The 14298-nt window shown below is 38.3% G+C and overlaps 1 protein-coding gene across 2 annotated transcripts in view; it reads left to right on the top strand.

Annotated features, from left to right (window-relative positions):
- The window catches only part of LOC142349206 (uncharacterized), a 75724-nt gene that overhangs the window by 52840 nt on the left and 8586 nt on the right, over positions 1-14298 (top strand). The window contains exons 5-6 of one of the 2 annotated variants that reach the window (XM_075400619.1): positions 10595-10867; positions 11551-11847. In XM_075400619.1, the coding sequence (XP_075256734.1) occupies positions 10595-10867; positions 11551-11847 (570 nt within the window). Of the gene's footprint in view, positions 1-10594; positions 10868-11541; positions 11848-14298 lie in introns of both variants that reach the window. The other variant, XM_075400618.1, reaches the window with a different exon arrangement.

The following is a 14298-nucleotide window of genomic DNA, read 5'->3' as shown; positions in this document are numbered from 1 at the left end:
TGAATATCGTTGCAATTAGCCGATCAGTTCTTGCTAATAGCTTTTCATTTCGGCCTACTTCTTTATACTTTGATGCAGCATTACAAACACGTCTTTCTTTGCCAGTTGCGTTTGCGCTTTGCACCGGGTGATGTGACAATTTCCATTCTTTCCCGTAGGTGCTTTTCACTTCGAACTCGTCCAATACTTTTTACATCTGTATCTATTGACTGTTGATACAAACTTTTTAGGTTTGGGTCCCCTTTGAATCTTTGCTCAACTGAGTGCAAGGCTGAGCTGTAGTTGTTGGTTAGGTTTGGCCCCCTTTTCACTCCACAATTTTTTCCACTTCGTACCGCTTGCCTGCAATTTTTGAGTGACTGCCTACGTTGATTTTGAAAGCATAGGTTTCTATGTCCCACCAGATTTTGATATTTTCAGCCACTTTCACTTCTGTGAAGCTGAAATGACAAATATTTTGTCCTCTTTTACCCGTCATGGGTCTACTGACTGCCCATCCTAGCTACGTTAGAAGGGCGAATGGTTCGCTTCGTGTTCCTATCTTGTAGTCCAATGGGCGTTGTTGCTCGTAAACATCCTGACGAAGGATGATGCCAACTTCATCAAATTGAAACTTTTGTTGCGTAAAACACTTGAGTGATTGAATCTTTGCTTCAGCTTATTGTAGTTGTAGTTTTTGTTTCCCAAGGAGATTGACGGGCGTGCAAGCGCTTCGATTCAATGCCCCTTTGAGAGTAGGTGTTTTTTCTTGAGAGGAACCTTTTCTTTCTTCAGATCGTTCGTTCCTTGTATGTCAGCTGTTGAGCGTAAAATCGGTGCCTTGGGCTCTTAACTTCTCTTGCACTCTTTGATCGATAAATGAAACTGTTGATCCACTATCGAGGAAAGCATATGTGTTCAGTCTGTTGCCACCGCTCTGTTTTGAGACAGGAACTATCTGGAGAAACTCTTAACTTCATTACTCCGGTTGATTGTTGCTGCGCGTACGTTGACTGCATGATTGCCCTCGTCCTTTTGATTTTCTGTAGCAATCGGTTGTGCTTCTTGATTCATTCATCGATGCTGCGCGTATTGATTTTACAATCTTTGATTGCATGCCCTTTTGCCTAGACATCCGTAAAATAAGCGTTGCTTCCTCACTGCTGCGTACCGATCATTCACACTCATGTTCCTGAATAATTAACAGTTCCAAATTTTATGAGTGCCATCAACCAGCGGACAATGCCTTCAGCTAGCGGTCAGTGCCATCACTTTGCTTATGCTTTTTTTTCACGTTAGAACTAGTACTGAATTCGACGTTTTTGTGAAACGTTTTTCTCTATTAATGCTTCTTTATCATCAACATATAACCACCACTTCTCGTTAAGAATTTGAAGTAGTTTATATACTGCCATATACAATGTCGAACTTGATTGCAGATCACCAATCTGTTTGTACTCTTTCAACACATTGACAAAGTTTGAGACAATTACTGAGAAACTGTTCAGACCTATTGAGTCGTGAGATTTCACGCGACTAGCCTTGCGGATATTCTCCAGATTTGCATCAATGATTATATGAGGTCCATGCTCCATGCAGCACCATAGAACTGTCCAGAGTAGCACATTCCAGCTATTGCTAACTTTGCCTTGCCTGCCAATAGAGTCCTCAGATGGCTCATCTTTGAGTCTGGTATTGGTCGTTGGTCCACTGTATCAATGAAAATAGACCCTCCAGCCGTTCGAAAAGGTGCTTTAAACACTGCTTTATCGGAGACCAGCTCTTGGGGAAGACCAATTCGTCTTCAGCACTTGAGGAATGGCTGCGATATCGAGAGAAGTGACTATGCTTGTTCACTTCAGGGGTTGCTTCGAAGTGAGCTGTTGATCGATCTGGGGTTAGGGTGTCATTTCTATATGCCCAATTTGAGACATCTGTTCTTCGCGCGTTTGCTTTGCTGAAGATGTTTTCAAAACATTATCCGTATCTTGGCCACTTGCTCTTGCTCCATTTTGTGCTGTTTGAGCAACTGGGTTGTCCGTTGGGTACTTGTTGACTCTCGTTGTCGTTCACTGCTTGAATTGCATTGCTTTGCTCGGCATTCAATGCTAATTGCGTGCCTTTGCTTATATATGCAAGCCAATGATTGTCCAAAATTAATTTGCACTTCTTTGCTTCTCCAATGTGTTCTTCGACAAAATTTGCTGAGTAGGGCACAAGCTTGTTTCGACGCTGCAGTTGCTTAGGTATTTCTTCCTCTGGAAGATTAAGTCTGTTGGTAGAGGATCTTTATTTTGTCATGTCGATCTGAATCTATACTTATTTTGTAGCCAAGCCTTCGTTTACCGTTAACTTCTTCCTTTAAATCTAGGAACTTGTCGTATTTGTCAGCTGTTGGTTGAAGCTGTTGTGTTTGAATTGTCTAGTTAATGTTCGCTTTTGCTTTGCTTATTTCGTTTAAGCAGGGTTCGCACTTCAATTTCGCTATTGAATTGCTTTTTTTGATCGCCTCGGTGGCGTCGCGCTGTCGTTTCGTTCGATTTGCTTTGGTGAGTGCCTTCGGCACTCTCTTCATCAGATGGGATAGCAGTTTGCCTTCCACCGTCCGGGTCGGCTCTACTATCGGCACTCTCCTGTCATGGACAAGGAAAACTTTACACCGCCCAGTTCGTTTCAGTGGTTTCAAATCTGTCCGGATATTTCATTTTTGCGGTTCACTTTTATGAACTTTAGTATCCGCTTTACTGTGGAAAACCGTTGCATTACTCGATACTTATTTCGAATTGCTTTGCTTCAATTAAGGAAAAATTTGTGTTTCTCAATTGGCTTCAATAACCACCAAAATCAAATTTATGCTAGGCTTTGTTAAAGCCATTAAGATCAACCTACTATGTGCTTTGCACAAAGTTTCTCTTACTTAAAAACTTTGTTCCTCAGAAAGAAAATTTTGAGAATATCAAAGTTGATTATCCTTTCATATCAATGTTCGTTTAAACTGTGCAATCACTTACATGATCTACAGAAACAAGACACGATAACAAGAAATTTACCGCTAAAGAAAGTATGCTGAATACTCTCTGTATGGAAGTTTAATAAGACAAATTTAAAAGTTTCTACTGATTTTTGGTAGTTTTTCAATCTCCTTTTATGCTGCTAGTCACGTGGTTTAACATGTCAAAATTGAATCTGATTTGTTGTAGATGAAAATGTCGACTGAACGTGAACAGTTTTCCATCACGTCGCTTTTTCAGTGTAAATTTCGTGTCACGGGAAATTTGTTAACCCTGTAGAAGTTTTGTCGAGTATTCTGTATCAATAACAAGTTGATTCGCAAACCAATCGCAAATATTTTGAAGCAATATAGTTAAGTCGTAACATTGTTTTGCTGGGTGTTAAGATAGTTCGAGTTTGAGTTTCACTTCATGTATGACGATTGCGTACTGATAACAGATACTAAATATAAAGGTTGACGAAATTGAACAAATCAATATGGCTTCGATGGAATATTGCAATAAGTTTCGCTTGTATTGCTATTCTAACTTCACTGCTTGATTCGACCTTCAATTTTTTTATAAAGCGTGAATCGTAGTCTCAACACTTGTCGATGTTATGTAGTTCTCAAGTGTCCCTAACAATTGTCTTTACATGCGAACGGGTTGTTAAAAGTATCTGCAAATGCATCGCATTTCGCATCTTTTTACTATACTCAGTGTCATCACTGACCAAGATTTTGGTTTTTATAAATGTAAAGGGAAAGAACGGAACAGCTTTACCATAATAATATAGAGCGTCTAGTCAATAAATGCACCAAAAATTGGGGGAGTTGGGGCTCAATCTTGAAAATCATCAATACTCGGAAACTCTGCATTTTTGATTTTTTAAAGCTAATTTTCTACGAAGTCAGTTGTTACGGTTACTTAAATGCATTATATTAACGAGCGGATATAGCAGTACTTCCTTTAAGTGTTTTAATTGGCATTCGCCGACCAAACCTTAGTTCATGATTTTTGCCTAATGGCTACAAAAACTCCTTTCGCCTAATGGAGTTCTCGCCTAATACTCTACGCCCCGTAGAGGAAGCGCGAGCAGGTTTGAAGCGTGATTTTTCGCATTAATGTTAAAGCTTCGTGAAAAATTTGCACTTGACAAAATTTAGATTTTGAAAGCGGTTTTTTATCTCTTGTGGCAAAACTGGCTTATTTTTCTGCTGTTTTTTCCTCTGACTTTTTGAAAAAAAAAATGCATCTCGAAGTTTCGCGTCCTTACTAGAAAAAAATCATTTACATCCAATCTTCATCTGACTTAATTTACCATGCTGTAATCAGAAATTAGCAGCGGTTGGTATAACCTGGGATTTTCCCCTGTGGTCGTGCGGCATAAGTAGAATATGCGAAAAAAACGTATATTAGATGCTCAGGATGCAGATTTTCAATAAACCGGCGGCAGTGTTTCCCTTGAGGTATTGTTTCCCTTGAGGTAAATGTTTTTTCCCAAACTGGACGCAGGGTAATGAAAATGTTATCTTGATTTGTGCGATTAAATTTAATCCCCCACTCCTTCCCCCACACATCTTACCACCATTAACCCAGCGCGCTCGAGGCCCGCTGTTAATTTGGAAGTTACTGAACTTAGTTAGGGTGAATTTTGGTTGCTATATGGAGATTTTTCATAGTGCCAATTTTGAATTTGCTTTATAAAGATATTAAAATTATCAATCGGAAAATGGAAAAAACTTGAATTTTTATACTTGTGGAAATCAAAGAGACATTTTCAACTCTCTAATGATTTTTTTTATTGTTAATTGATTGCTCTCAAACGAAGTGTTGTAATTATATTAGTCATGTTGGTCTTTTTATGCAATTTTCATAATGGCGATTTATCATCCGACCGTTTCTTAGTTTGACCGTTAAATTTTTGTAACTTTTTGTCTTGGGAAAATTAATAAGCTGGTACACACTGAGGGCCCTAATTTGTTGAACAATTCTATGAGAGCTTTACTAGTCTATGAGCATGCACAATTTAGCGAAAACTGCCGGGTTGGCTGGTGTGGTGGGCTATTTATACCACATCGCTCCCCCTGAGCTTCCATGCACCAACCCCCCCCCCCCCCAATCAGCCGCCGCAGCTACCAGCACCCACCCACTCACACCAAATTTTTCGGTGTAGGCTTAAATAAACGGGTATAAATAGCATTTTTAGGTGGCTTCGAAACCCCTTCACACTTCTGCTCCTCGCCACCATACTTCATCAGGATAACCTGTCTAAGCTTAAGATAGCTGCAAAGACAGCCCCACATCAGTGTTTTGAGAGCAACTTGTTGGACGTTAGTTTTTTAATAGCCGCATTCATCTTCTCGGCTGGTTGTTAAACTGCAGGTGCTCAGCAAAGCAATTGAAAATGAACAGAGTTAACATCGAGAAACATAATCAAAAATAGAAACGTCATAAACCCATAAAGCCTTATTCCAACTAATTGTCCTAGTTACCAGGTGTAATATTTATTTCTATTGATATCAATCGAAATAGCGATCGATATCAAGCGCACTTTTGACATTTCTCTGTAAAACAATTGTTTTCATCTTGTTTCGTTCCCAATCGGGTCATGGGGAATCATTGGCGGTTATTTTCCGACAATCTGCCGGGTGTGTTTCTGTTATTCATATTGGGTGTACAGATTCAGTCTCCGCGAGAAGTTTGGAACAAAAGGATGTTTTCGCGCAATGTGTGCAAGTTAGTGGCATATAAAATCTTACTGACGACGAATTCTTCGAAAACGATTGTTTTGTCATTTTCACAATTGACTGGTCGGTCAAGAAACTTGAACCATTCTCAGAGATGATTGCATGTTCGACCGGGATTGTTTAATTCTAATACTGAACTTAAGAAGCTGCAATCGAATTTAATTTTATGCTTAATTTTTGTCTGACTTATTGCCCGCAATTCAAAAATTTGAAGGTATAGAGAAAAATTTGCCACTTGCTCAAACTTGCGCCATCGTTTATTAGTTTTAGCTCATTATTTTCCGTAATAATTTTCATTATTATAATTGTTTGTTAGATCAAAGCAACGAGCGTCAAAGCTAAAATTTAAAAATCTTCCGGCGTCGCTAAAATTTAAAAAAGCTAATTGAATGTTAATATTTTGAGTGCAAATAAATTTTTTTGTTGGCTGTTTTTTGTTTCACTAGACAAGTGCCGAAAAGTAAATAAAAGGTACATGCATCTAAATCTTCATTTGACGCCATGTTTTGAAGCGTCATTGTTGTTTACGTAAACGTTTCTGTATTTGTATTCAATTTTCATTAATTAATTACCCAACTGGACTGATTTACTCAATAGAAAAACTGCGAACACGTGTCTTACCGCATTGATAAAGCAAGCCCAGTCTCAACCAATTCAATGACAAATTTTGGAAATTTGTACTTTTGAACTGAGCGTAAGTTGATTAATCGTTACCGCATTTTTTTTAAAATAGGGGAGCGTTATGTTTGCCCCACTTTTCATATTCTGATAATTTCTTTGGCGTATGGGATATTATTTAAACGTATTATATAGAATTCAACGCTTTTCATAGATTCAACTTTTAAAAAAGGTCTGTGAATTTCGCTTTCTCAAAAAAAAGTTTTAAGACAAAATTTTTGGCTATTCTAGCTAATTTTGTAATTTATTTTGTTTGTTTCTGATCGTTTCGGTGCCTTTTCTGATCGATGTGCATTGTTCAGAACTTGAAAATCAAAGGTAGCTGGAGATTGTCAGAAAATGGCGCTATTGAAAACCCTGACGTTGATCGGGATTAAAGCTGAACTTAAAACAAGCCAAGCGACTAATGGCTTTTCTCAAGTCTCAAAAAATTTTATTTTTGGATAGGATTAGATAGTTTTTCTAAATTTAGAATGCAGAGTTGAAAGGCATTTAATCTGGTTCTAAAAGGCTAACACATTTTTTTAATAGCCGCACAGCGATAGCTGGGGCTATTATTGGCCTTCTCTTGGTTTTTACGACTCGAAGAGGAGTATTGAGATTCTACAGGTTTTTTTTAGCAGAAAGCAAGTTTGTTCATGACGTCAATTTTGACTTCTTTCTGTTCGAGCATTTACCTCCGATTTTGATTGTTGAGTTCTGTTTTCGAACATTGGACTTTAACAGTAGTTTCGTTTGTAATGTATAGTAATAAAGGACTGCTGGTAATGTTCAAGGTGAAGAGGTCATTTTGAGATTTTTGTTCCTGTATAAGTCAACCCTAATTACCTAAACTAAACCGCACAACCCCCCCCCCCACCACCTATCTACCCCCCCCCCCCACTTATCCCCACCTACCCCTACCCCCTCCCTTCACCTAGCTACCCCCCAACTACCCCAGCAACACCTACCCCCCCCCCCCCCCCCCCACCACCACCTACCTACCCCCGCCCCAACTTACCCCCACCTACACCTACCCCCAAACTACCCCCTCCCTTCACCTAACTACTCCCACCTACCCCCCAAATAATCCAGCACTACCCACCTCCCCAACCTATCTACCCATCCACCCCACCTAGCTCCCCCCGCACCTAAAAAATTGTCGGCATTTTTAAAACAATTTAATGTCGTTTGTTGGGCTACTTTTGTTTTTCCTCTTGTCTATTTTGATGTTCTGATTTCGGTAAGGTTAGGTTAGAGATTATAATGCACGACGATTCGAGTCGTTTCCGGTATTCTACCGGCTATGTTTTTTTTTATTTTGTCATGATTTTTGTTACGACCAGATGACGTCACAGCCACTTTTTGTTCATTCGTTCATGCGATTTCAACTGAATTGCATGTGTGACGTCATTTTCGCTCTCAGTGGAGCGAGTTTTTTTGTTCATGCGCGTGATTAAATTTTTGGTCACACTTCACTTACCTCACTCTCAAAATGACTTCCTCACTTTGAAATTGACTTTTATTTACTTTAATTCAACGAGATAAGGTCAAATGGGTGTGTGTCACTCTAAATGAAAGTTATTTGAGATCAGCTAATAGAGGCAGCAATAACTTATACAGAGTTTTAATTAAAATATAACAGATCAGCCTTCAATGAAAAGACGAGTTTTTTTGCTCTGTCTTTTATACTGTTTCTTTTAGACTGCCGATCTACGAATCTATTGCGGCTATTTTTGGCAATCTGCCAGCTATGTTTATTTCACTTTTTGACCTTTAATGTGCTCACTAAAATGCTCAAGTCAATCGAATTCCAAACGCTAATCAGTACATATAGAGTTAAATAAGTCACAGGTCAAACAGTAAATGTGATTTCAGATGAAGCACTTAAACGCAAGATAAAGCGAGTTAAAAAACATAGCAGGATAAGCCTACAATACGCTTCGAGGAATTTTTTAACATTACTGTCATTCGGAATCATCAAGGCACATATCCTTACAAAAAATCTGGAAAATCTTAATGTAAAGCAACTTTTGTAAGACTGCACCAAGTTTAGAATCTTGAGTAAGAATACACCAACATCGGTAGGAAATTTAAAAAATTCCGAAAGTAATAATAAATTAGCTAATAGAAAATTTGGCAACAAATTTAACTGTTTTTGCAGAATTAAATGACGTCAAAGTTAATTGCTGTCGATTGAAGTTCGAAGCAATTATTGTTAACGTGTTGTTCTTGTTCATGTAAAATTTTTGCATGGCTGTTTTTGTGCTTTTGTTCTAGGACATTCTGAGCGACTTTTCACACCTCATTTCTTCATTTTTGAGTGATCTAAGTTGCTCTATGAAATATAGTTTGTTGGTTAAAGCTCTTATGAGCGAACGGAAATGAAAGCCATTGTAGCTGAGTGGTTAAGATGCACTCAGAAATTATTTTAAAGATACATCCCTGCGTAAACCCGCCTGTCGTTCGAGTGCAATTCATCCGACGTTGGTCGGTTTATGTTATATTTACTAAATTCTTAAATCAAGTTTTTCGTAATGAAATAAACGCAATTCTTTTATGAATAACACCAAGGGAAAATGTAACAAAAACAAAAAATGCAAAACTCAAGAATCTAGGTCCAATCGTTTATGGTTATCAAATTGATTGACTACAGAATATTTGAATTTCTGTTTATGGTTTAAACAAAATCTGTTTATGGTTTTAACAGAAACTATCAATCCTTAGAAAGCAAGTAAGAACTGTTGAGCATGGTACAAACTAATAAAAATGACAGCAAATATCTTCAGAACTTTCTAAAAATTCTCTAAATTTCTTAAAGATAAAAGTATAAAAATGGTACAAGCTGAAAATATGCGAGCTTCCTTAGAAAGTCGAGATCTGTAATTTTTCAAACTCATGAGTCAAGGCAACTTAAAAAAATACGGCAAACACTCACTTACTGTTTCTTTGAAAAGTGTGTTAATGTCATTAATTCTATTAGCTGCCTATTGCGGAGTTCAAACAATTGCAACTCAGTACCATAAGAGCACATGTATCATCTTTAGATTACGTTCTTGAGAAAACCAAAGATTCAACAGTGAAAAGAGAAGCTGATAATAATGACTAATTCTATTGTTCCAGAGGACTGTAATTATTGTTTTTAGTTCTTTTGAAATGAGATATCTCACAGAATAAGTGTTTCAACAAGTAACATTTGACAAAATTGCAACAATGATCAAAAAATTCAAACTTTTGAAGTCCTTCATGTCGTGCATTGTACATACAAACAAATAGATCTTTGTGGTGGAGCTGTTTATGCAATCAACAGACCGCATTCAAAAATTAATAATTTTTCAAAAGTTCATTTTTAATTGCTCTCAAACAAAGTTGGTAGCAATTATATTATTCATGTGGCCTTTTTATGCGATTTTCCGCTTGACCGATTTTTCGTCTGACCCATTTGACTTTTCGTCCTCAAAAACGCGATAAACAGGTAGCGCCAAGAGGGAATTAAGTTCTCTTATAGCCTTTCAGCTCGCTAGTCCCCCCAACCCCAATTCACCCTTCTTCCACCTCAGCCCCCTCACTTCAAAACCCACCCACAAAACTCCCCCCATCCCCACCCCTGCACATCGTTCAGGCCGTAATGACGTGGCCCCGTGCAGCCAAAGACCCCCACTGTTGCCCCCATCAATCCCTCCTCCCCGCGCGCTCCCCTCGCGTCCCCGTCAATTAAGCTAAAGCTAGCCTCACTAAACCGTAGCTAGCTACTGACGAAGCCAACCACTCACCGGTCGTTTGAGAGCAATTTGCCCGACGTAAGTGGGATATGTTTAATTATTAGTAACTGTCGCAGCTAGAAGTCGCTTAGTTACTGTTTCATTTAACCAAAAATGAGTTCTGTCAATAGTATCAGAAGAGTAGAGCAAGAAAAGTTGACAGACGACTTGTGCTGTGAGCACCCGCAAGTTGAAATCGGTACTGATTTTTTGTGTTCTAATAATAAATGGCCGAGACAAGGTTAATAAGCACTGTTTTAAGAAGATACTTTATAACTGATACGTTTACCTCTTTATAATATTCTATTTGAGCTGTAATTGCACAGGACATTTTTAGGGGAAAAGGTTTCTTTTTCTCAGCACTATGTTTTATGAAAGCACACTTTTGTTCACGGGGGAAGGAAATAGTTCCACATCAAGTGTTATTATATAAGAAGATGTAGGGGGCGTTTTGCAGGTGTCATCTTGCAACAGCTGAACAACCCGTCAGTCACCCCTGTCCCTGCCTCCGCTCGCCAACCTCAAAGCCAACAACAACAGCACTTCTCAGCAAACAACGCAGGCACAGGAAGCTGTAGTGTCTTTTATGACCTCACTTCCCCCCTAACACCCCATCACTCCACATCCTCAAACACCCCCTCCAGCAATGCATCCCCGGGTGCTAGTAACAGCAGTGGAGTCGCAAATTCACAACAACAACAGAACTCTTCATCAATTACTGGCATTACTTGTGAGAACACTTAAGAAGCTTTCCTCATTTGTAAAAGATTTATAACAAAAAGCATTTTTAATCTAGTTTTTTTGCGTAAAATGGAATGTAGTTTAAACACAAGACGTAGAGCTTCTTTATTGGCTATTTGGCATGTTTCGTGTAAAACAAGGCGCTCGAAAATACAATTTATGTAAAACGAATGAACCGCAAGGTCGTAGAAAATAAATTAGCACTCTTGACACGCAAAACGACAATTAATTCCTGCCCGATCTATTTTTACCTGACAGGACCCTGAATAAATTAAGGTCTCCATGATTGTATTTCTTTAGATCTCATTACTCGACGCGTTATTTCTACTACAGGCGGGAAATAGTCGCCTTTCTTTGACGCTACATTTGATTTCACAGTGAAGCACTTTAGTTGCTAATTTAAACTGCCGGGATCTCACATATTAAGCTCAAAATTGTTGTATTTTTCATTATTAATAGTCGTCAGTATTTTTTAAAAAAAATTAAAAAGGCTTTCGTTATTTATGGATCTCTTAATTGCGTGAGCTGACTCACTATTAGATCATCGGCTTGTCGACGACAGCTGCCGTGAAACAAAACATTCTTATTTCTAAAATGTGTTCAAACCAGTGTAGCCATAGTGAAGCCATCACATATCTTAGCTAATAGTGGCAAATAAATTAGGTCGCTTAGATGAAGATGCGAATAGAGGAATTGGCTCTGTGGGAACCAACAACAACAGCAGTTCCAATTTGATCACTCTCGAGTCTCAACCCCTACAGCACCACTCAAGTACTGGCAGCTGTGGATCCTCCTTAACGTCCTCCCCTCTTGGTGGATCTGGACTCGGAAACTCTTCAACAGCTGTTTCTGTTAGTAACAATAACCAGCAGAGGCAACAGCAACCTGCCCCACCAATCACCTCCAACTTCATGCAGAGTTCCCCGCCTGACTGCGAGTTCATGGAGTACGAAGACCAGACCCCAATGCGTAAGTTGCAACATTTTTGAAAGCCGCGATGAGTTAACTCGAGTGATTTTTTACTGAGTAAAGGTAAGTTGGTGGTCTGCCATTTAAAGGTATAGGTATGATTTATGTCCAGGTGCTGTCAAATAAACACTAGAGAAGAAGGCATTCGTCATTCATTTGATAAATTGTTCTAGAATATTCTTTCGCTTGCTTGAGCGATTTGAATTTTCGTGCTTAGAAAGGGGATAAAACAGATAAAGCCCGAGGGCATGTTGTAGATCTATTTCAGCCTTTGTAGGTTGTAAGTGAGCGGGTACAGATTACCCGAGGAAGCAGAACTCGTGGTTTGTATGGCAGTTTTGATTTGTGTACCTTCGGATACACCTGCCCCCACCCTCTCTTAGATAATGCGGCTGGCCTCCTTAAACCTAAGCTAGCGACTAGTCTACCTCTCGCCTGTGGTTTAAGAGCAATTCTCCGACGGTCGCATTGTCTCATTAATAGCCGCCTCAAAAAATGAATCGAATCAATATCAGAAAAAATTGAAAAGCATACGACTTGGAATGCGCAAAAGGTGGCAAAATATCTGAAATAAGTTTTAAAACATTCATTTTTCCTAAAACCAAATTCGAAAGAATCAGTGACCACAAAACTACACTTTATATAACTATTGACACTACTGATCCTTAGAGTTCATGCATCATAGAAATTGGCAAACAATCAGAATCTTCTCGAAAATCAGTGGCCTCAAAGTGAAAAAAAAATAGTTTTTAACAAAATCAGTAACCACATGACAGCATGCAAGTTGAGATTTAAAAAAAATATTTTATTGAAGTTCATTAGGTAAAAAAAATGACCGAAAGAAAATCAAGGCAAGACTCAAAAACGTACAAATACATTTCAAAAACAATTGGACTCTAAGTCATCAAAAGTAAAGGTTAAAAACTGAAGCCGATAAATTGAAAGAAATCACGCCGCAATAGAATGCCAATAAGAACTGTTAATTGCTCTCGAATGAGAAGAAATTATTGTAAACGTGTGTGTCATTTTATATGCAAATTTTTTGCTTTACCGTTTTGCGCTTTTCTGCTAGAGTAATCTTTGACTTCTCAAGTGACTTTCACGCACTTCTTGATTTTTGAGTAGTTTCAATTGCTCTCACTCCGAATAAAGTTTTTTGTTCAAACAAAACCGATTGTTAGAGACTTGATGACAAGTCCCTGATAGCCGAGTTGTTAATACCTCCGTCACGGTGACGGAATTGCACTCAGGATTCCGAATCCTACTGTCCGCTGATGTTTTCGCACCCATAAAGAAGAATTTACTAGGCTACAGTCCCTGAATTAAATGCGCCGCCTGTCATTCGAGAGTAATTTTTCCGACGTCAGTCGGTTTATGTTCATTATTGAGAATACACGACAAGACCACAAGAAAAGCACCAAAAACTGATAGCTAAAAAATTAAACAATTTATTTTGAAGTGTCAACGTCATGAAAACCACCGATACGAATTCAAGCGACTAATTGGATACATTTATGACTCTGGATCAAACGATAAGGCGTCTCATTAATTGAATTAATTGATAAGACAACGAAATGCAAAAAATAAAGTCAAAACTAAAAAGTTCGCAATTTATTTGAAGACATTGTCAAAGTCATAAAAACAACTAGCTATAAATTTGAAGCAGTAGTTAGGTTTAGATATGCCTCAGTAGCAGCCGACAAGACTTGTCCTTAATAAGACTTTTTGATACAACAAAATGAACAACGCATAAAGGCAATGAAACGATTTATTTGATTCACTTAGGCATCATCCACAACCGATGGGACCTACCCTACAGATAAGGGGACTAAGCGATAAGACGACAGATATAATAAATACGGGCAAACAAGAATTATCACTACCACATGTAACATTTAATAGAAATCAAGAGAAAAACACTGAAAACAGAAATCAAAAACAGAATAATTTTTTACTCCAAATTAACGGTGGCTTGATTTAAAGAAAGCTACAAACCTAATAGCCACTGCGCTCTTTTTACTAAAACAGGCATGATTAACGTGTACACTCTAAGTTGAGTTCTTTTTGACATTGAATAGTCGCAAAGAAGTGTGAACAGATTTTAAAAATATATAGCGCACCAATGCAATCCGAATTGTTGGATTGTAATAAAAGAGAGATAAACCATGAAATCCAGTTTTGGGTTACTGATATTTGAAGTTTGTTCTAATTAGTGTTAGTTACCAGGTCTGATGCTTATTGCTATTGATCCTACACTTGTCATTTTTGGAAAACAATATTTTTTCTGTTCTCGTTGCTATCACAATCGGGGTCTTGTGAATCAACGGCGACCATTTTGCGGCGGTCTGCCGGGTAAGTTATTTGATTTTGAAATTGATTAGCGCTATGGTCTACAGTTTTTGCAATAACTGAAATATTTGGTGCACTCAGCTTCTCAGTCAGCGATTATTG

The sequence above is a fragment of the Convolutriloba macropyga genome, chromosome 11, assembly GCF_964194025.1.
Source record: "Convolutriloba macropyga chromosome 11, txConMacr16.3, whole genome shotgun sequence".
Lineage (NCBI taxonomy): Eukaryota > Metazoa > Xenacoelomorpha > Acoela > Convolutidae > Convolutriloba > Convolutriloba macropyga.
This window is presented reverse-complemented; position numbering and strand designations above follow the sequence as displayed.